This window comes from Moschus berezovskii, chromosome 22 (assembly GCF_049115385.1).
Source record: "Moschus berezovskii isolate FMDL1 chromosome 22, NW_MosBer_1.0, whole genome shotgun sequence".
NCBI lineage: Eukaryota > Metazoa > Chordata > Mammalia > Artiodactyla > Moschidae > Moschus > Moschus berezovskii.
Window position 1 is genome coordinate 11,543,428 of NC_142481.1, and position 27,657 is coordinate 11,571,084.

Sequence of the window (27,657 nt, forward strand, 5' to 3'; positions counted from 1 at the left end):
CAGCTCTTTTACTCTCCTCTTTCACCCTCATCAAGAGACTCTTTAGTTCCTCTTCACTTTCTGTCATTAGAGTGGTATCATCTACATATCTGAGGTTGCTGATACTTCTGGCAATCTTTATTCCAGCTTGTGATTCATCCAGCCTGGCATTTCGCATTATGTACTCTGCATATAAGTTAAATAAGCAGGGTGACAGTATGTAGTCTATCGTCCTCCTTTCCCAATTATGAAACAGTCATTACCTGGAAATCATAGAATAATAGTTTATGATAAAGTGGTTTTAAACAGGCTGTGTACATAAGGGTAATTATTAAAACTGCAAGTTAATAAAGATAAATTTCTCAATGTTCCTATAATATGGTGCTATGGGAAGTATAGGATCAATGTAAAATGACAGAGAAAGCTCATGCATATTGTTTAGTAAAAAATGCAGATTGTACCTTCATAATATCCAGTTACCTTTGGTCTGTATACATGTATGTTCAAATACATGCTTAACAGATAATCTATGAAAGATTACTCTCTATAATGTATACAGTGGTTTTCTGTGGCAAGCAGAATTTTAGTTTAGTCTTTTTTGTACTTTATAAAATTCACAGTTAACATTTTACCAAAGTAATAAAGTACTGAGACATTGTCCCTTATAGTTCAGAACTCATAATGTGACTGCTCTATTTCTTTAGATGGCATTATAGCCAAAATTAAAGAACAAAACTCCCGAAGGTAATGTTCAGAGGTCTGTAGAGGATACAGATTAGGCGTCAGCAACTTTAACTTCCTGTAAAATTTCTTTAGGTCTCAAAGCCCATGCAGCCTTAAATAACCTGGTACGATTCAGACATAGTATAAATTGTTGCTCCATAGTTTTTCTATCACATATCAACCTGTTAGGTGAATGGGGTGACCAAGGCACAGGCTTAACCTGGCTTCCAAGGTGCTAGTTCAAGTTTCAAGTTTCACGGTATCATCAGAAATTCAGGGCTTTAATGTGTTTAGTACTCTCACTTGCAAGGAAGATCATGAGAGCTCATGGTGGTTTTTTCACTCAGGATGCTTTTAGTTGTAGCTTAACAAACTTAACCTACAGAGTTGCTTAAACCAAAAATGTTTCTCAGTTCATTTAAGTGAAAAGATAACTGGTAAGGTAAGACTTGGGTCTGGGTCACTCAAAAGGGCTTTATGTTGCTCTTCTTTAATTCTCTTTCCTCTGGCCCTTAGTTCCCTCACAAAGAGGCGGTATCACCTGCTTTTTTTGTTCATAGCCCAGAGAAGAGTTTGTCTCGTTATTGTTATGTAGCCCTAGCTCCCCAAAACATATAAAGTCTCTGATCGCTGCAATCCCCACTCAAGAGTAAGACTAAACTAACTCAATAAACAGACTAGCTTTCTGCTAGTGACAAGCAATAGCAGACTTTGTAAGAAGAAGGAGAAGAATGTGGATGGAGAATCCTTCTGTGGCACAGGTGCACAGGGATAGCCAGAAGCTGAAGGTGGACAAGGAACATTGAGGAAAATCCTCCAGCACCCATCCTAAAACAAGGTAACGTTAGAAAATTTTGAAGCAGTATATGGAAGGTCACTATTGTAAAAACAGAATCCAATTTCAACTTAATTCTCAGTGAGACTGATTCAACATCCCACTCTAGCATCCCAGCAAAACAGGTGTGCCCAGTTCCAGCAAAAATACTATTTACTTAAGTCTCTGCTGTTTGATGCATGGTACCTGGCATTCGGAGAAGGCAATGGCAGTACTCTTGCCTAGAAAATCCCATGGATGGAGGAGCCTGGTAGGCTGCAGTCCGTGGGGTCGCTAAGGGTCGACACGACTGAGCGACTTCACTTTTCACTTTCACACATTGGAGAAGGAAATGGCAACCCACTCCAGTGTTCTTGCCTGGAGAATCCCAGGGACGGGGGAGCCTGGTGGGCTTCCGTCTATGGGGTCACACAGTTGGACACGACTGAAGTGACTTAGCAGCAGTAGCGGTAGCAGCACCTGGCATTCAATCAAGAATTACAAGATTTTTTTTTAAAAAAAGAACATACAACCCTCTGCTAAGAAACAGCAGACCAATCAGAACTTCACTTAAGAGATGACCATACTTTAGAAATACCAGATAAAGAATTTTATATATTTCTGGTTGATGTGTTAAATGTTTTCATGAAAGGGGCAGACAGTGTATATGAACAGATGGGGGAATTTCAGTGGAAATTAATAAGTAATCAAATGGGAAATGCTAGTAAAGAAGTGTTATAACAAGGGATGATTTTGAAGAACATGTAAGTAGGCTAGAAACAGCTGAGAAAAATGTCAAGAAACTTGAATAAAGGCCAATCAAAATCACCCAAACTGAAACAAAAAAAAAAAAGTGAAGAAAACAGAATAAAGTATCCAAGAACTGTGGGAAAACTTTTTTGTGGTTTAATTTATGTGTAATTGGAAACCCAGGGGGAAAGGAGGGAGAGAATGAGAAGAAAAATATTTTAAGAGATAGCGGTTGAGAATTTTTTCTTAAATAATGAAAGACTTTACCCAATCCAAGAACTCTACAATACACAAGAATTTAAAAACAAACAAACCCCTAAAAGTAGGTGCATTATTGCTAGTGTTCATATTGAAAATGAACAATGCAGAGGAAATACTGACAGAAAAAAGCCACAATGCATACAAAGAACAGAGATGAGGAAAAGAGGAGACTTCATCAAAAACCATGCATGCCCAAAGACAGCGGAGTAACATCTTTAACATTCTGAAACAAAATGCTGTGAATCAAATATTCCAAGTCTGATTTAAAAAATCCTCCAGAGAAGTGTACCAAATAAAGACATTTTCATATGGAATATACTGCTAGCATATCTACACTGCAAGAAGTGAAAAAGGAATTTTCTATAGGCTGGAAGAATATCATACCAGAATTAGACTTGATTCTACCAGAAGAAATAAGTTTGAAGAAGACTTTAAAAGGAAGTAAAAACAATTTTTCTTATTTCTAAATACTAGAAAATATGATTCACTAAGACATAGCAAGATTTTGAGAGTTAATAGTATAAAAGTAAAACTTACTATAACAATACCACAAAACAGGACAGAAAGAAATTGGAAATAGCTGTTGTACCGTATGAATTGGCATAATATTAGAAGGTAGACTGAAAAATTATACATGCATATTATTATAATAAGAGATAAGTAGGTTAAGGTGGAGAAGGCAATGGCAACCCACTCCAGTATTCTTGCCTGGAAAATCCCATGGGTGGAGGAGCCTGGTAGGCTGCAGTCCATGGGGTTGCTAAGAGTCAGACACGACTGAGCGACTTCGCTTTCACTTTTCAATTCCATGCACTGGAGAAGGAAATGACAACACACTCCAGTGTTCTTGCCTGGAGAATCTCAGCGATGGGGGAGCCTTGTGGGCTGCGTCTATGAGGTCGCACAGAGTCGGATACGACTGAAGTGACTTAGCAGCAGCAGGTTAAAAGACTAAGATGGAAAAAGTTATGCTGTGCTAAAACTAATCAAAAGAAATCTGGACTAGCTATGTTAATATCAACAAAGAATTTGTACAAAGGATATTACTAGGGATACTTCAAGAAGACATGCAATGCTAAATGTGTATGCCTCTAGCAACAGAGTTTCATGAAGCAAAACCTGATAAGAAGCCACAGTATAGTTGGAGACCTCAGTAGTTATCTTGGTAATGGATAGAAACAAAGTGAGAGAACGTCAATAAAGACACAGAGGACTTGAACAGCACTACTTTTTACACAACTTGACTTAATTAGCAGTTAGAGGACACTTCATCCAACAGTGATCAAACACACATTCCTTTCAAGTGCATTTGGAGCATTCACCAAGATAAATTCTATGCTGGGCCATAAAATAAGACATGCCTCATTTTTAAAAAGTAAAACTATACATTCTCTAACCCAAATGGAATTAAACTGTGTTAAGCTAGTGATACCTGTTGCCTCCCACAAGGAGCATCAGTCCCTGAGTGTCCACCCACTGCACGGTTTGTCAGTGTTGAGGTCTCCATGAATGTTAGGAATCCATTTATGAAAACATTAGGAGCACTTTTGTTCCCCAAAATTTGACAGTTTAAGCAAAATGTACAGGATCCTTGAAAGACACAAATTACTTATAGACACACAAGAAGTGGACAAACAGGAATAGTCCTTTTTTGCCTAAAGAAGTTGAATTTACAGATTAAAAACGTAACAAAGACCATCTAGGGGCAGATGGCTTTACTGGCAAATTTTAGCCAACATATAAGGGAAAAAATGACACTAATTCTACCCAAAAATCTTCAAAAAAATTAGAAGTGAAACATTTCTAAGTGATTTTATGGTGAAACTAGGGTTATACTGATAAGTAAATTCAACAGTCACATTATAAGAATGGAAAATTATTGATTAGTATCCTTCATGAACGTAGACACAGAATCCTCAACAAGATATTGCGATGTTCAACAATTAATAAAAAAGGACAATGCATCATGACAAAGTTATGTAGCTTCTGGAAATTCAGATTGTTTCAGTATATAGAAATTGGTCTGTCTAGTTCATTATATCCACAGAAAACAAGAGATGTAGGAAAAGCATTTAAACATCCATTCATGACTCAGAAGAAAAAGAAAAAACTAAGAATATAAGGGAAACTTCATTGAATTGATAAAGGATGTTGGCAGAATACTGATAATATTGATTTTTTGTCTTTTCTCATGGTATAGTTGATTTACAACATTGGACAACATCATTTTAAAAATATTTATCTGTTTGGCTGGGCTGGGTCTTAGCTGTGGCACACAGGATCTTTGTTGCAATGTTTGTACTCTTAGTTGCAGCATGCATGTGGGATCTAGTTCCCTGACCAGGGATTGAACCTGAGCCTCCTGCATTGGGCATGAGAAGTCTTAGCCATTGAAAAGTCAGGGAAGGCCCTGGATTGCATTATTTTTAATGGTGAATGAGTGAAGCTTTCAGTGAAAAAAGTGGCTTTAAAAAAGTGAAGAAACTGGCTTAAAACTCAACATTCAAAAAACTAAGATCATGGCATCTGGTCCCATCACTTCATGGCAAATAGATGGAGAAGCAATGGAAACAGTGACAGACTTAATTTCCTTGGACTCCAGAATTACTCCAGATGGTGACTGCAGCCATGAATAAAAGATGCTTCCTCGGAAGAAAAGCTATGGCCAACCTAGACAACATATTAAAAAGCAGAGACATTACTTTGCCAACAAAGGCCCATCTAGTCAAAGCTATGATTTTTATGATTTTCCCAGTAGTCATGTATGGATGTGAGAGCTGGACCATAAAGAAAGCTTTATGGTCATAAAGGGCACGAAAGAATTGATGCTTCTGAACTGTGGTGTTGGAGAAGACTCTTGAGAGTCCCTTGGACTGCAAGGAGATCAAACCAGTCAATCCTAAAGGAAATCAACCCTGAATATTCATTGGAAGGACTGTTGCTGAAGCTCCAATACTTTGGCCACCTGATGAGAAGAACTGACTCCTTAGAAAAGACCCTGATGCTGGGAAAGATTGAAGGCAGGAGGAGAAGGGGACGACAGAGGATGAGATGGTTGGATGGCATCCTGGACTCTATGGAAATGAGTTTTGAGCAGGCTCTGGGAGTTGGTGATGGGAGAGGGAAGCCTAGTGTGATGCAGTTCATGGGGTCACAAAGAGCTGGACATGACTGAGCGACTGAACTGACTGAAGTTTTCACCCAAAGTTTGGAAAGAAGTGAAAGATTTCTACTTTCACCACCCATGTCAACACTATATAGGAACTAAAAGCCAGTGCACTAAAGTGAGAAAAAGAAAAGATACACAGATAGAAAAGGAAGAAATAAAACTCTGATTTCAGAAGACAAAAATTCTCTATGTAGAAAAGTCCTAAGAATCAACAGAAAAACTAGTAGAAGTAGTGAGTTTAGCAAAATCACAGGTCAATATACAAAAAGACACAAAATCAGAACTTCCTTGGTGGTCCAGTAGTTAAGACTCCTTGCTTGCACTGCAGGGGGCTTGGGTTCAAAACTTGGGCGGAGGACTAACATCTGTTGACAAAAAACAAAATATAAAATCACTATACTTGAACTATTGGAAACTGAAATTAAGAAAGAAAAAAGCACGGACTTCGCTGATCATCTGGTTAAGAATCTGCCTTCCAAGGTAGAAAACACAGAGTCGATCCCTGGTGGGGGTACTAAGATCTCACATGCTGCATGGCAACTAAGCTTGCCTGGCACAACTGCTGAGCCCATGGGCTCTGAAGCCCACCAGCCACAACTAGAGAGAAGCCCATGTGCTGCAATGAAAGATCCCTCATACTACAACTAAGAGACTGGCACACCCAAAAAGGCATTACCAGTTATGGGCTTCCTAGGTGGCACTAGTGGTAAAGAATCTGGCTGCGAATGCAGGGCATGCCAAGAGATGCGATTTGATCCCTGGGTGAGGAAGACCCCCCCTAGAGTAGGAAATGGCAATCTGCTCCTGTATTCTTGCCTGGGAAATCCCATGGACAGAGGAGCCTGGTGGACTACGGTCCGTGGGCCACAGAGAGTCGGGTATCGCTGATCGATTAAGCACACAGCATAGTACCAACTACAGTAGTGCCAAATATATAATTTGGTGGTTGGGATGGGGGTGTGTGTGAGATCTCTATGCTGCACAGTAAAATTACTGAGGAAAGAATTAAAAGACTACTCAAACAAAGAGCTTGTTCCATAGACTGGAAGAGTCAGTATTGGTAAGCCATTTACCCTAAACTGATCTGTAAGTGCAACATGAACGTGAGCATGAAAGTCGCTCAGTTGTGTCCGACTTGCAACCCCATGGACTACACAGTCCATGAAATTCTCCAGGCCAGAATACTGGAGTGGGTAGCCTTTCCCTTCTCCAGGGGATCTTCCCAACCCAGGAATCGAACCTCCCACGTTGCAGGCAGGTTCTTTACCAGCTGAGCCACAAGGGAAGCCCATGGTCCTGCCCAATATCCCAGCAGGAGTTGTTGCAGAAATTGATAAGCTATTTTAAAAATCTATGCAAAAAGCAAGGAAACAAGAATAGCCTTAAAAATATAAAAAATGAAGAACAATGTTTGAAGACTCATAATATCTGATCTCAAGACTTACCGTAAAGTTACAGTTACTGTAAATCGAGACAGTGTGTAAATTGATAAACATATAGAACAGTAGGATGTTAAATAGAGTCCAAAAATAGACCCACATATGTGGTCAATTGATATTTTTAAAAACATGCCAAGGAAATTCAATGAAAGAAATAGTATTTCATTGAAGTGTGCAGGAATAATTAAACATCTATGTGCAAAAGAGTGAATCTCAACCTATACACCATGCCATATAAAACGTTTACTCAAAATGGATCTTCAATCAAACATTTAATCCTGAATAATAAAAAGTTCTTGAAGAAACTGGACAGTTTTTTCTATCACCTGTCAGCCTGAATAGGAAAGGAGTTTTAGTTTGATCCATACAAGAAAATTTGATAAGTTGGTCTTCATCAAAATTTTAAACCTCAGCTTTTCAAAAGACATTTTTAAAAATACAAAGAGAAGCTACAGACTGGGAGAAAATATTTGTGAAACATAACATTAAAAAAGGACTTGTGTTCAACACCAAGAAAATAACCCATTAAAGTATATAAGCAAAAGTTTTGAACAGACACTTCACCAAAGAATATATATGACTGAATTAAGGACATGATATTAGAATCAACGTCACTATCATCAAGGGAATTCAAGTTAAAACCCCAGTGAGATGGAACTACACACTTCCTAGAATGAAATATTTTTCTAGTGAAAAAAAAAGTGAACAATACAAAGATGCAGGAGGGTCACAAGACTTATGCAAAAATCAAGCATTAAATGAACATGTTTTGATATTGATTAAAAAGACAAGTGTAAAACACTTGAAAGAATTTGGAACTTCAAATAAGGATAGAGTAAATTAACATTAAGGAGACTTAATTTTGTTCAGTGTGATACTGGTACTACATGAGTATGTGCATGAGTGCATGTTCAGTTGTGTCCCACTCTTTGCAACCCCATGGACTGTAGTCCTCCAGGCTATTTCCCAGGCAAGAATACTAGAGCAGGTTGCTGTTTCCTGCTCCAGGGGCACTTCCCGACCCAGGGATTGAACCCGTGTCTCCAGCTTCTCCTGTAGACAGATTATTTACCACTGAGCCACCTAGGAAGGAAAGTTATGACCAACCTAGATAGCATATTAAAAAGCAGAGACAGTGCTCGCTTCGGCAGCACATATACTAAAATTGGAACGATACAGAGAAGATTAGCATGGCCCCTGCGCAAGGATGACACACAAATTCGTGAAGCGTTCCATATTTTTTAAATGACCCAATCAAAAAATGGGCCAAAGAACTAAACAGACATTTCTCCAAAGAAGACATAAACATGGCTAACAAACACATGAAAAAATGCTCAACATCCCTCATAATCAGAGAGATGCAAATCAAAACCACAATGAGATACCATTTCACACCAGTCAGAATGGCTGCTATCCAAAAGTCTACATGCAGTAAATGCTGGAGAGGATGTGGAGAGAAAGGAACCCTCTTACACTGCTGGTGGGAATGCAAACTAGTACAGCCACTATGGAGAACAGTGTGGAGATTCCTCAAAAAACTGGAAATAGAACTGCCATATGATCCAGCAATCGCACTCCTGGGCATACACACCGAGGAAACCAGAATTGTAAGAGACACGTGTACTCCAGTGTTCATTGCAGCACTGTTTATAATAGCCAGGACATGGAAGCAACCTAGATGTCCATCTGCAGACGAATGGATAAGAAAGCTTTGGTACATATACACAATGGAGTATTATTCAGCCATTAAAAAGAATACATTTGAATCAGTTCTAATGAGGTGGATGAAACTGGAGCCTATTATACAGAGTGAAGTAAGCCAGAAAGAAAAACACCAATACAGTATACTAACGCATATATATGGAATTTAGAAAGATGCAAATGATAACCCTGTATACGAGACAGCAAAAGAGACACAGATGTATAGAACAGTCTTTGGGACTCTGTGGGAGAGGGTGAGGGTGGGATGATTTGGGAGAATGGAATTGAAACACGTATGTTGTCATATGTGAAATGAATCACTAGTTCAGGGTTGATGCATGTTATAGGATGCTCAGGGCTGGCATGCGGGGATGACCCAGAGGGAGGATAAAGGGAGGAGGGAGGTGGGAGGGGGGTTCAGGAGGGGGAACTTACGTAAACCCGGGGCGAATTCATGTCAATGTATGGCAAAACCAACCAATATAATATTGTAAAATAATTTGCCTCCAATAAAAAATAAATTACCAAAAAATAAATAAATAAAAAGCAGAGACATTACTTTGCCAACAAAGGTCCGTCTAGTCAAGGCTATGGTTTTTCCAGGGGTCATGTATGGATGTGAGAGTTGGACTGTGAAGAAAGCTGAGCGCAGAGGAATTGATGCTTTTGAACTGTGGTGTTGGAGAAGACTCTTGCAAGTCCCTTGGACTGCAAGGAGATCCAACCAGTCCATTCTAAAGGAGATCAATCCTGGGTGTTCATTGGAAGGACTGATGCTGAGGCTGAAACTCCAATACTTTCGCCACTTCATGTGAAGAGTTGACTCATTGGAAAAGACCCTGATGCTGGGAGGGATTGGGGGAAGGAGGGGAAGGGGACGACAGAGGATGAAATGGCTGGATGGCATCACCAACTCGATGCACATGAGTTTGGGTGAATTCTAGGAGTTGGCGATAGACAGGAAGACCTGGTGTGCTGCGATTCATGGGGTCACAAAGAGTCAGACATGACTGAGCGACTGAACTGAACTGAACTGAGTCACCTAGATTGTGGTTATGCAAATAAATGTCCTTAGGTTTTTGAGAAATATATGAAAATATTTTAGGAAGAAGTGACAAAATGTCATGGATTTGTACTTATTTCAGTTGTAAAAAATGGAAGGAAAAAAGTTAGATGAAGCATGTGGGGAAGCATGTCGATAATGTTTTATTTGTAAGATGCATTTATGCACATTTAACTTTTTTCTCCAGTGTTTTTTTAAGTTTTCACTATAGATTATTTCATTGTTATGCCATTGAGAAGTAGACAGGACAGCCTTTTTGGATTTTGTGGGATATTTCCGTTTTGGTGGTAATCAGTTTTGTTGTTCTATAGTTTTTCTAGACTTGAGCCCTATTTCACAGGATAAATCATGGCCTCTCTGATTTCAACTGGCTTGTGGAATAATAAGGAATATCATTAATTTATTGGATTTACTGTGGCAAGAGCAGGTTAGTAGTAGATGTGATATCTCAAGATAAAGAAGAAATATTCTCAAGATTTTATATAGGATTTACCCTTTTAAATATTGCAGTGTTTACTCCAGTTGCCTGCCAGTGTAGCTTTCATTCACTTTTAAAGTGAGAAATTAAGACTAAGGAAATGCTGAAAGTTTTAAATACTTCTGCATTATGACCTGATGAACATTTGCCTTTTTGTGATTTCTTAGTACTTGTGATGGTTGGATGGCATCACCAACTCGATGGACATGTGTTTGAACAAGCTCAGGGAGCTGGTGATGGACAGGGAAGCCTGGCATGCTGCAGTCCACGGGGTCGCAAGGAGTCGGCATGACAGTGACTGAACTTAACCGAATACTGCTGAATGAACAGTCTACACCATCTGACACTGGTAGGAGTTTCAGATGCATCCAGGTATACATGGAACAAAGAAGGCCCGAGGTAAGACTGAGATCTTGTGTCCCTTAAATTTTTCAGTGCAGTTCAGGCCAATCCTCTTTCAAGATCTCTATTTTGAACTCACACGTTGCTCACATTCTTTAACAATTTTTATTTTCTTTCCATAGTTCAAGCTTCACTTTTCTCTCCTATACAAGGTATTTCCTTGACAATAGCTTATTAGTATAGTTACATGAAAAAAGAGGGGGAGTGATAAAAGGGAAAACTGGGCTCAGTCGGCGGCACAGAATTCATCCAAATTGAACCCACTTATTCATAACATCCAAGGGCTTCATGACAGTAAGCACTACCTTGCAGTCACTCTAGAAACTGGAAAAAAAAAACTTCTGGCCAGGCAGGATGTCAGTGGTGCTCTGTCCGCTAGAGCTCTTTTTTTTTTTTTTGGCGCCATTTGGGCTCCAGAACCATGTCTATCGAATATTTTCCCCTTTAGGACTCTGGGAAATTTAATCCAGATACTTAGGGTAGTATTCTACGTTTCCGTCCTAGAAAACTGGGCTGTAGTCTTCGTTGCCCTAGGTCACCGTAGAAAGTGTTGTCCAGGCGCTCCCCTTAGCCACGAGCACTTGACAGGACCATGACAGCGGTCTCCCGCGGCATTCTGGGAAGCACCTCTCGAGTTCAGAATACTCTCAGGCACTTCTGCCCAGAGGGCCAGGGCAGTGGATGTTGTCTCCTCCCGCATTCTGGGAAGTGTAGTCCTGGAACTCCGTGGTGTCCCAAGCACTTCTGTTCCCAAAGAGCCGTGATGGGGAATTCTGGGAAACATTGATCTAGGTACCTGGTAGTTGCAGGCACTTCCGGCCCAGGCGGAAGAGGTTGTGACTAACTCTTCCTTAGTGGTTGTCAGTTTCGCTTCCGACAACTTTTCCGAACTTAAGAGTTGCTTTGCAAGCTGCAGCAACCCGGTTGTGGATTTAAGGAGGAAAGAGGATGTTTGAGGTGTAAGGTCGACATTTTTAGTTCAATTAGACAGAGTCGGCTAGAGTTTCTGAGATATCCTCACCCGGAGTTGGGCACGGGGCCTGGGTTGCAGTCCCTTCCATGCTCAGGTCTCCCAGCTCTCCTCCCCCATCTGTCGGCCATTTTCTAGCAGTGTAATATTGGGCAAATTTTATAATCTATGCCTCTGTTTGCACATCTGTAAAATGGATTAATAGCAATTCTTTCCTAATAGCGTTGGAAGCCCCTCTGTGGTTCATTTGGGCCATGGTGATATTTCACAAACTCCTTTCCTTCCCCAGCCCTGACTTCATAAGAAGGACTTGCACCGACATGAAGGGAGTGGCCACTTCGTTGCAATACTTTGGCCACTTGAATCGAAGAACTGACTCATTTGAAAAGACCCTGATGCTGGGAAAGATTGAAGGCAGTAGGAGAAGGGGACAACAGAGGATGAGATGGTTGGATGGCATCACCAACTCGATGGACATGAGTTTGAGCAAGCTCTGCGAATTGGTGATGGACAGGGAAGCCTGGCATGCTGCAGTCCATGGAGTTGCAAAGAGTCGGACTGGACTGAACTGAACTGGAGGGAGTGACTGACCCCTTTGGTCCTGGCCCAGGGCCGCATGTGAGTAGGACTTGGCATTCTTCTCCTGTAAAGATACTCACACTATTTATTTGGTCGTGAGGGATGCCAGTAGTTACACCTTAGTTGTTAAGTTCCAGTCTAAAGGCTTTACACAAATTACATTTAGGGTAACCCAATGAAAAGTGTTATTTACTGTTTAGGAATAGTAATACTTTTTAAAAATTACTTTAAAACTTTTATTAATCATTTTTAAAATAAACCAATAACAGAACTAGCTTTTATGAGAAAACTGTATTTCCAAAAACAAATTTAACAGGAAGAATAGCAATGTTTTACATTTTTGCAAATCTCTTTATTTTTTATGAGAAAAATAGCTGGATTTTCATATCTTCTGTTACCTGTGGTGGTATATTATTTTGGTTGAAGTAATGATGAAAACCCAGCCCCACAGTTATAATTAAGAAAGAAAAGATTAATAGACTTTTCAGGTAATGTTCACCTTTGATACTGCACCCAAGTTCCGTATGTGATGGTTTCTTAAGGTTATTGCAGTGTACCACCTGAAACCATCTCAGAGTACCTTCTTACTCTATTCCATTAAAATTCTTCAGTTTGTCCTGTACTTTTTTGAGTCTTTTATCTATTCGTGGTTTTGTGAAATTATGCATCCCTCGTTTGGAAAATACTAAATGACTGAGTTTTGTAGGTCTTTCAAATACCTTGATTTCACAATACCTTTAAAAATCACATTTGTCAATACCATCACCCATCTCATCAGAAAAGTTCTATCTTTAAAGACCTGAAGTGTTTAAGCACTGGGAACCTGTCAAGCTCCTAGTGATAAAAATTTTCCAAAATTCTGATACTTTTTTTTTTCTTTTTCTTTTGGACACAATGCATGGCATGTGGGATTACCAGGGATTGAACCATGCACCCTACAGTGGAAGTGTGGTGTCTTACCCACTGGATCATCAGGGAAGTCCCTTATAGTTTCTTGAAAGCGTAAGTTTTGTCATTGGCAACAGATGCTGACAGTAACTTTCTTTGAAGTGACAGTGCTTACTTCCAAAAGTTCTGCCAAATACCTAGATGTAACCAACTGTAGTTTCTCAGTTGTTCTTTCAAGAAAAGGGTGTTGTCCGTAAACAAATGCCTAATTTACCTGAGTTTCCAGGTAAAATTAATAACTTTCACTGTTTCATCAAGTACATTCTTAAGCAAAACTATCACTGTTTTTTTCTGTGAGTAAATGGCAATTAAGAATACAATAACTGGGACCTGGTGGTCCACTAGGTAGGCCTCCGTGCTTTCACTGCTGAGCTTAGATTCAGTCCCTGGTTGGGGAACTAACATCCTGCAAGCCATGCAGCAGAGTTTAAAAAGAAAAGAATATAGTAACTGCTTACATATTTGGTACCACTGTTTTATGACCAAGGGGCTAGAAACTTTAACCAACATTCTTATCTATCCATTCTAAATGTAATAGTATGCATCTACCAGCCCCAAACTCCCAGTCCATCCCCCTCCCACTGCCCAGCCTCAGCCCAGGAACCACAAATCTGTCCTATGAGTCTGTGTTTCGTAGATAGGTTCATATGTGCCATAGTTTAGACTCCACAGGTAAGTGATATCATATGGTATTTGTCTTTCTCTTTCTGACTTACTTAGTATGATCTCTAATTGCATCCATGTTGTTGCATAAGACATTATTTTTTTATGGCTGAGTAGTATTCCACTGTATATATACATGTATTATATCAGCTTTATCCATTGATCTGTTGATAGGCATTTGTTTCTGTTTTGGCTGTTGTGAATAGTGTTGCTATGAACATAGGGGTGTATGTATCTTTTTTTAATTATAGTTCTGTCTGGGTATATGTCCAGAAGTGGAGTTGCTGGATCATATGGTAAGTCGACATTCTTTCTAAGGAACCTCCATACTGTTTTTCATAGTGGCTGCACCAACTTACCGGAGAAGGCAATGGCAAGCCACTCCAGTACTATTGCCTAGAAAATCCCATGGATGGAGGAGCCTGGTAGGCTGCAGTCCATGGGGTCGCTAAGGGTCGGACACGACTGAGCGCCTTCACTTTCACTTTTCACTTTCACACATTGGAGAAGGACATGGCAACCCACGCCAGTGTTCTTGCCTGGAGAATCCCAGGGATGGGGGAGCCTGGTGGGCTTCTGTCTATGGGGTCACACAGAGTCGGACACGACTGAAGTGACTTAGCAGCAGCAGCAGCAGCAGCACCAACTTACATTCCCACCAAAAGTGTAGGAGGATTCCCTTTTCTCCACACCCTCTCCAGCATTCGTTATTTGTAGACTTTTTAATGATGGCCATTCTGACCAGCACGAGGTGGTAACTCATTGTAGTTTTGATTTGCATTTCTCTAATAATTAGTGATGTTGAGCATATTTTTCACATGCCTGTTGGCCATCTGTATTTCTCTTCTGGAGAAATATCTCTTTAGGTCTGCTCATTTTTCAATTGGTTGTTTTGTTTGCTATCGAGTTGTAGACATATAATTATTGATAATACTTTCATGATCTAAGACACGTTTCTTTAGAAACAAACCAGCACTAAATGTGTGGCTCCTGTATGTATCACATGGTGACTTTAATCATAATGATGATAATTATTAGCAGCTATGAAGCACTTATTAATAGGCAGAGACTCTAACGCTTTGCACGTATCAGCTTGCATTATCCTCTTATGACCCATCCATTACAGGTGAGGGAATAGAGGCACAGAGAGGTTCCTTGGACAATGGCTTGTAGTGAGGGTCACACAGCCAGGAAATGGCAGAGCCAGGAGTAAGTCTCAGCAGCCTGGTTGTATTGCCGGGCAGCAGCCTGGTTGTATTGCCGGGCTCTTGACCAGCACATTCAGCTTTCATCAGGATGTGAAGAAGACACACATGCTGACAAAGCAAGAGACTTTCTTGGGAAGGGGCACCCAGGTGGAGAGTAGGCAGCTAAGGGAACCCAGGAGGACTGCACTGCCGCATGGCTCTCAGCCTCGGGTTTTATAGTAATTGGGTTAGTTTCCAGGTTGTCTCTGGCCAATCATTCCGACTCAGGATCCTTCCTGGTGGTGCTCACATCACTCAGCCAAGATGGATTCCAACCAGAAGGATTCTGGGAGGTAGGTAGGACATGTGGACTGGAGTCTTCTCTCTCCTCTTGACCTTTCTCGAAGTCTTCTGATTGGTGGCAGCTTGTTAGTTCTGCACTCCTTACCAGGACCTCCTGTTTAAGATAACTCATGCAAGTGGTTACTCTGATACCTGGCCAGGGTGGGTGGTTTCAGTCAATGGTTCCCCTAACAATACCAACCCCCAGCTGGTTGGTGTCCCCTACCTTCCCTCCTACAATTTACTGTTTATATTAACATAACTAGTAAGTTTTATTGGCATGCCTTTATTATTCCAAAAGATTCCTGCCCAAGTAAATGGCTTGCTGCTGCTGCTAAGTTGCTTCAGTCGTGTCCGATTCTGTGCGACCCCACAGATGGAAGCCCACCAGGCTCCCCTGTCCCTGGGATTCTCCAGGCAAGAACAGTGGGGTGGGTTGCCATTTCCTTCTCCCAAATGGCTTGAGTTTTAGAGAAACTTCCACAAGCACCCATCAGCTCTTCCATCTCGTTTAAAGAGGGCATCAACAATTTCAGCTGTAGTTTCCTCACCTTACAAAAATCGTTGCTGCTCCCACCAGTCCTGGACTACAGCATCATGACTGTCAAGCAATCCCATTCCTCTTTTGCATTGAAAAACCCTCCTTAAATAGAACTTCCAATTATCAGTAAATTTCAACCTTGTCTTCCAGGCTCTGTGCACACTGTCAAGGTGCTGAAGCTCTGTGGAGGTGTTCTCCCTTACCGCGGTAAGCAATCAACTACGTTTTTGTCTCATTAACAAATTTTGTTGCTGATATTTGGGGAGCCAGAATTCGAAGCAAGTGAGAAATCCAGTGTTCCATAAGTTCTGTGTTAGGCAGCCCAGCCTAGGTTACTTTTATATTTCCCATTTCTTAGTCTACCTTTTGTCTTCCCTAAAAAAAAAAAAGTTTTTAAATTTATTTTGGTAGCCCAAGCCTCGCTTTTCTCTTATACTGCCGTATTTTTTAAAAATTCGCATTTACAGTTACTCAAAAATCTACCTGCTTGCATTATTTTCTCATGAGTTTTAAGAACTGAATAAAACAGAAAGGAATTTGACAGGTCCAGCACACAGAGTCGGACACGACTGAAGTGACTTAGCAGCAGCAGCAGCAGCACCTGCGACTTTAAATCCGAACCCTCTACTGTCAAAACCCAAGACAGCTGGTGGGAAGCAGGGGCGAATTTCATTCTAGGAAATGTAGTCCAGGAGTTGCGTGAAATCTGAGGCGCTTCGTGGGGATTCTGGGAAGTGTAGTCCGGGAACTGTGTATAGCCCAAGGCACTTCCGCTTTGGGAAGGCCAGGTAGGGGCCGAGTTTGCTGCCCGGGAGGTGAGTTAACCCAGCGTCCCTGCAATCCTTGCCGGCCTCTGCGGGGGGCCAGCAGAGACCCGGTCCTCGCTCCTGGGGCAGGGAATCCTCGGCGATCGGCGGGGAGCGGGAGGGGCCGCGGCGCTCCCCTGGAGTCGCGAGTTGGGGGCGGGCTCGCGTCCTGCGTCGAGTTTGAGGGTCTCCCGTGCTCTCTGCTCCCCCAGCCCTCCTCGGGGAACCAGGGGCCAGCTCTGTCGCTTTCTTGGGCAAATTACTTGGGCTTGTTTAAACTCTGCCTGTTTCCTCGGGTTAGTTCCTTCGCAGTGGTGGTCTTTTGAGGATTGAGATTATATTTGAAAAGATTAATAACAGTGCTGAGTGTACGGTAAGATGTTGGATGTTACCATGCTGCTGCTGCTAAGTCGCTTCAGTTGTGTCCGACTCTGTGCGACCCCATAGACGGCAGCCGACCAGGCTCCGCCGTCGCTGGGATTCTCCAGGCAAGAACACTGGAGTGGGTTGCCATTTCCTTCTCCAATGTGTGAAAGTGAAGTCGCTCAGTCGTGTCCGACTAGTAGCGACCCCATGGACCACAGCCCACCAGGCTCCTCCATCCATGCGATTTTCTAGGCAAGAGTACTGGAGTGGCTTGCCATTGCCTTCTCCGAGGATGTTACTATAAAGCCCACTAAACACTCAGGCGCCCTGTTGTTTGGGAAGTTCCTGCGAGCCGGGATGGGGTCGGAGCTCCAGCTGCAGCCCCGCTGTCCTTTCCCTCGTCACTGACCGTGGGCTTGGTCCTGGATTCCTGGACTCTTTCTGGACACCTGTTTAGGAAGGAAAGTTGTTTTCAGCTGGATTCAGGGGAAAGTCCTCTGTGGTTTATCCCAGACAGAGAAATTATAACAACAGCGGAGTCTGGCTGATTATTTCTTAAAAGCCAGTAAAGAGACCAGGTTGGTGGAAAGGAAAGTTTGCTTTATTTTGGATGCTGACAAGGAGGGGAACACCTGTCCAAAGACTGAGTACCCCTCCCCCCGCCAGTCAGTGGGCAAGAGCTTTTATAGACAGAGGAAGGAGGGGATGACCTGCAGTAACAGCACAGTCAGCAGTGACAGTCATCTTGAAATTGGTCATCAGTGGTCTGACTAGCATCATCTTAGTTGTTTTAGGTACAGCTAATCTTCAGTTCCAGGGTTGGTTTGTTCCCATTTCTTTGAGGCCAGTTCTTGGGATGGCAGCTTGTGTCACGGCCACAGTCTGGGCATCACGTAGTTAACTTCTTCCGCCTGGTGGAGGTTTCAGTAGCTAGAAGACAGCTCACAGGATGCTATTATCTACAGCTGCTGAGAAGGAGCTTAAAGGTCTTTGCCTGTGCTTCATGACCAAACTATTATCATTTGGTCTCCTTGGACTGTTTTCCCTTTTTTCTTGCATGTTCTCACTTCTCTGATTAAATTTATTCTTTGGCTAAAGTTTTTCCACAGCCAAAAGGCAGGCTGAGACTATGTGGGGGAGGGACCACAGGGTCCTGCTTCATTTCAAAATGATCCTGCTCACAGCTTAGCACAGTACCTGCAGCCTAGCTGGGCCTTACTTTTAAAAAATGCCTAGTACTGTGTAACAACCCTGTGTCATTAATTTAAAAGAAACTTGATTTCTTAGTTTTTATTAGTCGTTGTTTATCTTCTTGCATATTCTAGAAGAAACTTAGTTGCGTGCCTCCAGCTTAACAACACACGCAAGGAGTTAAGCTTATTAAGGAGGAAAATTCCTTGACCATTTGCTGTGATTCATGGGGTCGCAGAGAGTCGGACACGACTGAGTGACTGAACTGAACTGAATGCTAAAGCTGAAACTGCAATACTTTGGCCACCTCATGCGACGAGTTGACTCACTGGAAAAGAGTCTGATGCTAGGAAAGGTTGGGGGCGGGAGGAGAAGGGGACGACAGAGAATGAGATGGCTGGATGGCATCACCGACTCGATGGACATGAGTTTGAGTGAACTCCAGGAGTTGGTGATGGACAGGGAGGCCTGGCGTGCTGTGATTCATGGGGTCGCGGAGAGTTGGACACAACTGAGCAACTGAACTGAACTGAACTGAACAAAAGCACAAATCACCTGTGAGACCACTTGTCCGAATTAGACTTTTTTCTGAAAGTGAGGGAAACTCAAGAGCCATCATCTGTGAAGTCTGTGTTTCCTAAGATCTGTCTTCTGTGAAGCAGATTTACAAAGGAAGTTTTATGAGTCTTAAGAGGACCTCCTTGTCGGAAGCTGCAGGAAACAGGGAATTAGGGCACTGTTATGCCCATTTATTTACAAGTAGACTGGATTGAGGTCCAGAGAGATTAACAACCTGCTCAAGGTTTATGTGACTGGTAAGCAGAAAACAAGTAGAAATGCCGGAATTGGATCCCAGGCACTTTGGCCGCATTACGTTGTTGGCGCTGCCTGTCTGCATCTCATTTCCTCTGATAGCCAGCCTCAGGAATACCCTGGGAGCTTATAAGAAACACTTAGGGTAGGGCTGTTTCTGGATTGTTCATGAACTCAGGCTGGCCAGGGGGGCCCAGGGGTGCTGAAATCCGGCTCCGTTCTCACGGGGTTATGGCGTCACTGCGATTGCCAAGAGAAAGGGCACCCTCTTCCTGATCACATTTAGTCCATGTGCACCAGCCATCGCAGCAGCTGTCTCACCGTGGCTTTCTTTCCCTTCCCCAGTTTTGCCTTCCCAGAACTCGGCCTTTCCCCAGAAGGAAGAGGGAGAAAAAAATGACCAAATTCCAGGTAAGTCGGACATGCCTTTCTGTTGCTTAAAATGACGTCTCATTTCACAAAGACTGGACATGTTTTTTCCTGCTCAGGAAAGGTAAGCGGGAACCAAAGCTACCTGAGGAACTGTGTGACGGGCCCTTGTTTTTTATTTCCAAATAATGGTGTGAAAATATTTTTTAAAAAAAATACTTATTTGGCTGCATCAGGTCTTGGTTGCATCACGTGGGATATTTTGTTGCAGGACAATCTCTAGTCTTGGCTCCCGGGGTTAAGTACTTGTGACCCATAGGCCTAACTAATTGCACCATGACATGTGGGACTTTAGTACCCCCAGCAGGGATCAAACTGGAGTCCCTTGCGTTGCAAGGTAGATTCTTAACCACTGGACCACTAGAGATGTCCCCAAAATTAATATTTTTAAAAAATAAAAAATAGCTCCTACATTATAAACATGTTTACAAACCAGTTTTCATCTTCCCACATTCCTTTTCATTTGTATTTATGTGTATAGATTTGTGTTTATAGTTTCAGTACCATTTTGGATTTTAAAATTTGATTGTATACCACCTGCAACTTAAATGGTCAATCACTTTCCATAATTTACCTAATATTTTTCCCTATTGTCCTTATTTATGTGGTTAATGAATTTTACTGGGCTTCCCTGGTGACTCAGTGATAAAGAACCCACATGAAGGCAGGAGACTTGGGTCTGATTCTTGGGTCGGGAGGATCCCCTGGAGAAGGAAACAGCAACCCACCCCAGAATTCTTGCCTGAAGAATCCCATGGACAGAGGAGCCTGGCGAGCAACAGTCCATGGGGTTGCAAAGAGCTGGACACGACTTAGCAACTAAACAACAGCAATGAATTTTACCATTTCAAAATGTTTGCAGTGACAGTTTTCCTATATATAACCTTTCTTCCCAAACAGGAATTCTGAGTGCTCTGCCATTTTCTTTCTAAAAGTTTCAGAGCTCATTTTTCTCATGGGGAGCCTCAAGTTTTGTGGCTAAAATGTCTAAAATATGGTTTGGTGTAACAGAATCCAACTGAGACTGAACTCAGAGAAAATAGTTTTGTTTTCAGACAAAAAGAACTAGAGTTTTTTTGTTTGTTTTTTTCCTTTGAGTAATTTATTTATTTGGCTGTGCTGGGTCTTAGTTGCAGCATGTGGGATCTAATTTCCTGACCAGGGATCAAACTCCAGCCCCCTGCATTGGGAGCTTAGCCACTCAGTGGAGTCTTAGCCACTGAACCACCAAGGAAGTTCCAAGAAGTACTAGATTCTATAATTCTAAGTTACACGTGTCTGTATTATAGTTAAGTGTCTGTTTCATTCATTGCCATGTGAGTATATTTTAGAGGGACACACTTGAGTTTGGAAAGTCTAGTAGCAGCAGGGACTTTCCAGGCATTTACTCTATGGAGCAACTGGATATGTATGTGTGCTCAGTCGTGTCTGACTCTTTGCGACCCCATGGACTGCAGCCCCCCAGGCTCCTCTGTCCATGAATTTTTCCAGGCAAGAATATTGGAGTGGGTTGCCATTTTCTTCTCCAGAGGATCTTCCTGACCCAGAGATTGAACCCGAGTCTCCTGCATTGGCAGACGGGTTCTTTACCATAGATGCCCTGTATAAAGATACAGCTGCATTTTAACAAACAGATTTGTGAGCTTTCAGTTTCCTATTAAAATCTGCTCGGTCCCCAGCTGACACTAGAGTTTCCATTGCCTGGGCTAGGTCTTTTCAGGAGTTGGATGAGGGTAAATGGAGAGAGCCGGGAGAATAGACTGCTCTATTCTGGGCCCTAAGGCCGAGTCGGGTAGACACCTGGCAGGGCCAGTGGCCGGAGGACTCCAAAAATAACACTCCCTTCATGTCCTGCCTTTTCTTAGTGCCTGCCTCTTCTTTGCCATATGTGTCAACTAGTTGTTTAATACATCAGTGCTCAGGACTCCAGTCAGAACAAATGCAGAGACGAGCGAAGCCTTTAGGGAAATAGTCTCATTTGTTTGTTTATGGCTCTGCTGAGTCTTTTTTGTTGCTGCCTGCGGGCGGTGAATGTGCTTCTCATTGCTGTGGCTTCTCTTGTTGTGGAGCATAGCCTCTGGAGCTCGGGCTAAGCAGTTATGGTGCCAGGGCTTAGCTGCCCCACAGCATGTGGAATCTTCCTGGAACAAGAAACGGTCCCCTGCATTGGCAGGCAAATTCTTTTTTTCTTTTTTAAAAAATATTTTGTGCTGTGCTAAATCACTCAGTCATGTCTGACTCTTTGTGGCCCTGTGGTATTTTACTTTATTTACTGGCCTCTGCTGTGCTGGGTCTTTGCTGTGTTTGGGGCTCCTCCCTAGTCTGTGTGCACGGGCTTCTCACCACGGTGACACCTCTTATCACAGCGCAGGGGCTCTGGGCACGTGGGCTCAGCAGTTATGGGACACGGCCTCAGTTGCCCCGCAGCATGTGGGATCCTCTCGGACCAGGGATGGAGCTCCTTTCCCCTACCGTGGCAGGTGGATCCTTTTTTTTTTTGTTTGTTTTAACTGAAGGATAATTGCTTTAGAGTATTTAATTTGTCAGGTGACTCTTAACCACTGGACCACCAGGGAAGTTCCCAGAGGTGCATATTTTTTGATAGTGTAGTTGCCACTTCTTGGAACTTAACCTAAAGAAATAACCAGACAGGTTGGCTGAGATCTATAAGAAAATATGACTGTTTGTTTTTGCAGCATCTTTAATAGGTTTAAATTCTTAAATGTTTGTGTCATTTATTTGGAATGATTAAATGTATTTTTCACTTGTATGAAGTACCAGGCAGACACAAATAATGATAATAGGAATAGTGGTGGCTGGCATTTGTTGAATATTTATTTAGTGACACGTGTCAGATACTATCCTAAATCTTTTGCATATTCTGATTTAATCCCTTCAAGTACCCTATGGTGAGTTGCATATTGGGTCTTAGTTGCAGCATGTGGGATCTAGCTCCCTGACCAGGGACTGAACCTGAGCCCCCTCTACTGGGAGTCTGACTTAGCCACTGGACCCCCGGGGAAGTCCCTGATGATGTGCTTTTGTGCAGATGAGGAGACTGAGGGATTGAAAAGTTAGGTGACTTGTCCAAGATCGTAAAGTTAGAAGTGGAGCCACAGAGTGTGAACTGAGGCACTCAGGCTCCAAAACCTGTGTTCTTCACCTTGGCACCGAATGCTGCTGCTCTGACAGGTCCGGCACGTTCCTGAGACGGAATGAACTACATACCTGCCGCCACTCGAGGCGCTGAAGGCTGGTTAGAAGGGCAGGCATTGACAAAATTGTGGTACTCCCCACTAAGAGAAGGAGATGGGCACTGTTAAATACTGTCGGGAGCCAATGAACTCAACATTTCTTACAAAATGTGGCACTTTCAAATTGTAAAATGCATGTATACCATGATTGAAGGACGACAATTCTAGAGACACGACTATACAAAGGGCTCCATGTTGCCTGTACGGGAGGCTTTAGAATTTTCCTTTTTGTTCCTTCCTCCACCATCCTCCTACCATCCCTGCGTCTGTGGTGTGACTGTGGAAGGGGAAGAGGAGACCGTCTCCTAAAAGGAGGTTCAGGTCACTTAGAATCTGGAACAGCTTCCCACGTGTCTCCTTCACCGTCTCCGTGCTGCCCTTCCCTCAAAGGACGCTGGTCATAGGACTGAGGCTACATGTGTTTGGTGTCGTAGGAGGCATTGACCTTCAAGGATGTGGCTGTGACCTTTACCGAGGAGGAGCTGAGGCTGCTGGACTTGGCCCAGAGGAAGCTGTATCGAGACGTGATGCTGGAGAACTTCCGGAACCTGCTGTCCGTGGGTGAGGATGGCACCCTGTGACTTGGCATCACCCCCATAGGGTTCCTTATGTCAGCACTAGTGACTTTTGGGGCCAGGTGATCTGTCGTGGAGACTGTACTGAGCATTTTAGGATGTTTAGTAGCGTCCCTGGCCCTCTGCCTGCTACTTCAAGACTTTGGGACTCCTCAGAGACCAGTTTTCCAGTCCCTTTGAAAAACACAGAGACACAATGTTCCTAGTCTTTGTTCCAAGGTAAACATTAGTCTTGTAAATGAATTGTGTGAACAGTTGAGCCTGACTGCACCTGGCTCCTTATTTCATATTATAGCTTGCTTTTTTTTAATCCCAAATTTAACCCTCTCCTTGAAACTTCCCCAGGTGGTCCAGTGGTTAAGAATTTGCCTTCCAATGCAGGGGGTGTGGGTTTGGTCCATGGTTGGGGAGCTAAGATCCTGCATGCCTTGCAGCCAAAAAAAAGAAAAAAAAAAAAAACCTTTCATGTTATATCTTTTGTAAACTTGTGGGTCCTGATCCATTGGTGCGTCATGACATTAGTAAACTGCGTTAGCATTCTTACAATAATGTGGAATACAGCGGCACCATCAGAGCCGCTCAGCCAGAATGGTGCAGTTGTAGCAGTAACTGCGGCGCTTGCAGTAAGGAGTGTGGGAGTCTACAAAGGCTGTGACGGCCACAGGGAGACCCAGGTCGTTCTCGCTTTTCTTTCAGAAGCTTCTGTGGGGGAGTCACTAGGAGACTATGTGTATTTCTCACAGTGGGGCTGACGAAAAATGTTCATCATGGGATTGGGACTAGGATTGTTCAGTGCTTTTTCCCCCTTTTTTTTCTCAGGGCACCAGTCTACCAAGCCAGACATGATATCCCAGTTGGAGAGAGAGGAGAAGCTCTGGATGACAGAAATCCAGCCCCAGAGAGGAGGGCTTTCAGGTGAGAACCGCGCGGCGGGGCCTGTTACCCAGCGTCTGTCTGGAGCATCTGTGTCTTCTCCACGTACCAGCAGCCAGAGAGGTCCTTTGAGAGGCTCAGTCACCTCACAGTCGGGCGCCCCCGGCCCCCCACTCCACTCGGAATAAAGTCCGATGTGTTTGAGGGCCCGTTCGCCCAGCCATCTTCCCTCCTGTCGCATCCCCGTCCCGTCCTCTGTTCTCACGCCCGAGGTTTTAGGTTTCTACATGAGGACCGTTTCCTCTTTCCTCTGGCCGGAAGGCTGCTAGCCTGCAAACCTCCGACCCCTCTCCTCTACTCAGAAGTTGTCTCACCCACGGCCTTCCCTGGCCCCTCCTTTTACTTTTAATTCATATGGGGTTTTTTTGGCTGCGCTGTGCAGCCTTTGGGGTCTTAGTTTTCTGACCAGCGATGGAACCCGAGCTCCCTGCAGTGGAAGCAGAGGATCTTAACCACTGGACCACCAGGGGAATCCCAAGATTCTGTATGAGTTTTCGGATGAGTTTTCCTATTTCTTTGTTGGGATTTTTGACAAGGATGGCGTTGAATCTGTAGATCCCTCTGGGTAGTACTGGCAAAGCAGTATTAAATCTCCCCATCTGTGGACCAGTGTTTTGTAGCTTTCAGTGTACAAGCCTTTCACCTCCTTGGTTCATTCCTAAGTATTTTATTCTTTTTGATGCTATTAAATGGAAATTTTTTCTTTGTTTTCAAATTGTTCCTTGAGTATAGAAATGCAGCTAATTTGGGTTTTTTTAATTGCAGTATAGTTAAGTCACAATGTTGTATTTTCTGTTGTAAACAAAGTGATTCAGATATACATACGCACATTCTTTTTTACATAATTCTTTTCCATGGTTTATCACAGTATATTAAATACAGTTCCCGGTGCTATATAGTAGGACCTTATTTATCTACTCTGTATATAAAAGCTTTTTCTACTAACCCGACTCCCAGTTCATCCCTCCATCACCCCCATGTCCCTTCACAGCCACCAGTCTGTTCTGTGTCCATGTTGCTGTTTTCATAGATCAGTGCGTTTGTGTCGAATTTCAGATTTCACATATAAATGACATCCTGTGGTGTTTGCTTTCTCTTACTTCACTTAGTATGATAATCTCGAGTTGCATCCATGTTGCTGCAACAACCTAAACCTACTTCATTCTTTTTATGGCTGAGTAGTATTCTGTTATACATACATGCGTACACACCACATCTTCTTTATCTGTCATCTGTCGATGGCTATTTAGGTTGTTTCCATGTCTTGACTATTGTGAATAGTTCTGCTGTGAAGATAGGGGTGCGTGTATCTTTTTGAATTATCGTTTTGGCTGAATATATGCCCAGGAATGGGATTGCTGGAGCATATGGTAATCCCATTTTCAGTTTTCTGAGAAACCTCCATGCTGTTTTCTACAGTGGCTAGAAATGCAACCTAATCTTTGTATGTTAACATGATACCCTGCTACTCTGCTGAATTCATGTGTTGGTTTTAGCAGTTTTTTCTGTGTGGAATCCTTATTCCCAGCCAGGCAGTCAGTCATCTCACCCTCTCTGCCCTTCTCTCGTGTGTGTACTTAAACAATCACGCGGCCTCAGTGACGTTTTCTACATTTCAAATGTGACGTTTATAGAGGTAACAGATTTTGCAGCTGGGTCGACAAGGAGGCTCTGTGTAGGAACAGAGATACAGAAATGAACCTTCTGCCATTCTGAGTAAGTTTAATTTGTATAATTTGGTAATACTTTTAATTTGTCTTTAGTATTATAAGAAGTGCCTTGTGAGTTCCCTCGTGGTCCAGTAGTTAGGGCCGCGTGCTTTCACTGCCAAGGGCCCGGGTTCACTCCCTGGTCCGGGAACTAAGAGCCCACAAACCTCACAGTGCGACAGGAGAAAAAAGCACCTTCTGCATTCAGTCCTTGGAATAGTCCTGACCCCCTGGGTGGTTATCTGTTCTTTATGGGGTGAAACTTATGCCTTAGAAAATGTCACATAGCTTGTCAGTGGGTGAGGCAAGGCTTAAAGCCTGTTTGCTCTCAGTAGAGGCACTGACGTAAAACCTGTTAGCATTTCCGTGGATCCCTAAGCTGCCTGTTTGCCATCTTCTGGCAAGTGCAGCATCTGCTGCAGAAGTGGAGGAATCTCAGACTTGTAATGCAGAAAATCAGTCAGTTCTAGAGTTGTGAATGTGATTAAGACAGTCGTACACAGAAGTACCAGCCTGAGGGTACACATGATAAAAATGAGTCCAGTTTTAACACCCATCTTTTTTTTTTTTAATCCCACCAGAGACTCTCCACCATCATGTCTTCTATTTGATTTCTTTCATCAGTGTCTTACAGTTTTCAGAGTACAGATCTTTTTCCTCCTCATTTTTTATTCCTAGGAATTTTATTCTTTTTGATGCAGTGGTAAATGGGATTTTCCCCTTAATTTCTCTTTCCAATCTTTTGTTGTCAGTGTAGTAGGAATGCAAGAGATTTGTTGTATTAAGCAGCTTTACCAAATTCATTGACGAACTCTAGTAGTTTTCTGGTAACATCTTTAGGATTTTCTGTGTATAGCATGGAGTCATCTTAAGCCAGGTGGCCTTCTTGGTGATCTTCTGTACCTGCGTTTCAGCTTCTCCGGAAGTGTTAACCCAGGTGCAGCAGGCGGTGCTGGCCACAGCACAGACACCACCTCACTCAGCTGGAAGATAATCAAGGGCCATCCTGTTAGGCGGGCTTCCCAGGGGGCTCAGTGGTAAAGAATCTGCCTGCTAAGCAGGAGATGCGGGTTCAATTCTTGGGTTGGGAAGATCCCCTGGAAGAGGAAATGGCAACCCACTCCAATATTCTTGCCTGGGAAATCCCATGGACAGAGGAGCCTGGCCAGGCTACAGTCCATGGGGTTGCAAAGAGTCAGACACGATTAAGCGACTAAACAAGAACAATCCTATTAGCAACAGCCTTGACCAGAAGGTCCACATATTTCTCTGGGTAGCTAGTGTCATAGCAACAGAATCTGAAGTCTCTTCAAGAATTAAGGTTTCTGATCACAGCCTCACTTATATCTACTCTTAATCAGGGAAGTAGGGCCCGCCAGAGGAAGCGGATCCTGAATCAGGAAAAGCCTCCCGGTAGGCCCTTTCTGGAGAAGGCAATGGCACCCCACTCCAGTACTCTTGCCTGGAAAATCCCATGGACGGAGGAGCCTGGTAGGCTGCAGTCCATGGGGTCGCTAAGAGTCGGACATGACTGAGCGACTTCACTTTCATTTTTCCTTTCATGCATTGGAG

The 27,657-nt window shown here is 42.9% G+C and overlaps 2 protein-coding genes and 1 non-coding gene across 7 annotated transcripts in view; 2 read left to right on the top strand and 1 right to left on the bottom strand.

Moving 5' to 3' along the window:
• The first annotated feature begins 8,270 nt into the window (after positions 1-8,270).
• LOC129547394 (U6 spliceosomal RNA) lies at positions 8,271-8,377 on the top strand. The gene has a single exon (XR_008684068.1). It is a non-coding gene; the product is annotated as a U6 spliceosomal RNA (small nuclear RNA).
• A 3,456-nt stretch (positions 8,378-11,833) lies between these two features.
• Positions 11,834-27,657, top strand: part of ZNF235 (zinc finger protein 235) — a 36,506-nt gene continuing 20,682 nt past the window's right edge. For 3 of the 5 annotated variants that reach the window (XR_016035892.1, XR_016035891.1, XM_088830506.1), the window contains exons 1-4: positions 16,760-16,824; positions 19,531-19,596; positions 23,303-23,429; positions 24,263-24,358. Coding sequence is in view for 1 of the 5 variants with exons in the window: in XM_088830506.1 (XP_088686632.1) it covers positions 19,582-19,596; positions 23,303-23,429; positions 24,263-24,358 (238 nt within the window). In the remaining 4 variants the exon portion in view is untranslated. Of the gene's footprint in view, positions 12,368-16,159; positions 16,217-16,759; positions 16,825-19,530; positions 19,597-23,302; positions 23,430-24,262; positions 24,359-27,657 lie in introns of those variants that run through there. The other 2 variants (XR_016035893.1, XR_016035894.1) reach the window with 2 other exon arrangements.
• Positions 25,625-27,657, bottom strand: part of ZNF227 (zinc finger protein 227) — a 48,063-nt gene continuing 46,030 nt past the window's right edge. Inside the window, exon 10 of the transcript XR_016035890.1 lies at positions 25,625-27,068. The gene's annotated coding sequence lies outside the window, so the exon portion shown is untranslated. The remainder of the gene's footprint in view (positions 27,069-27,657) is intronic.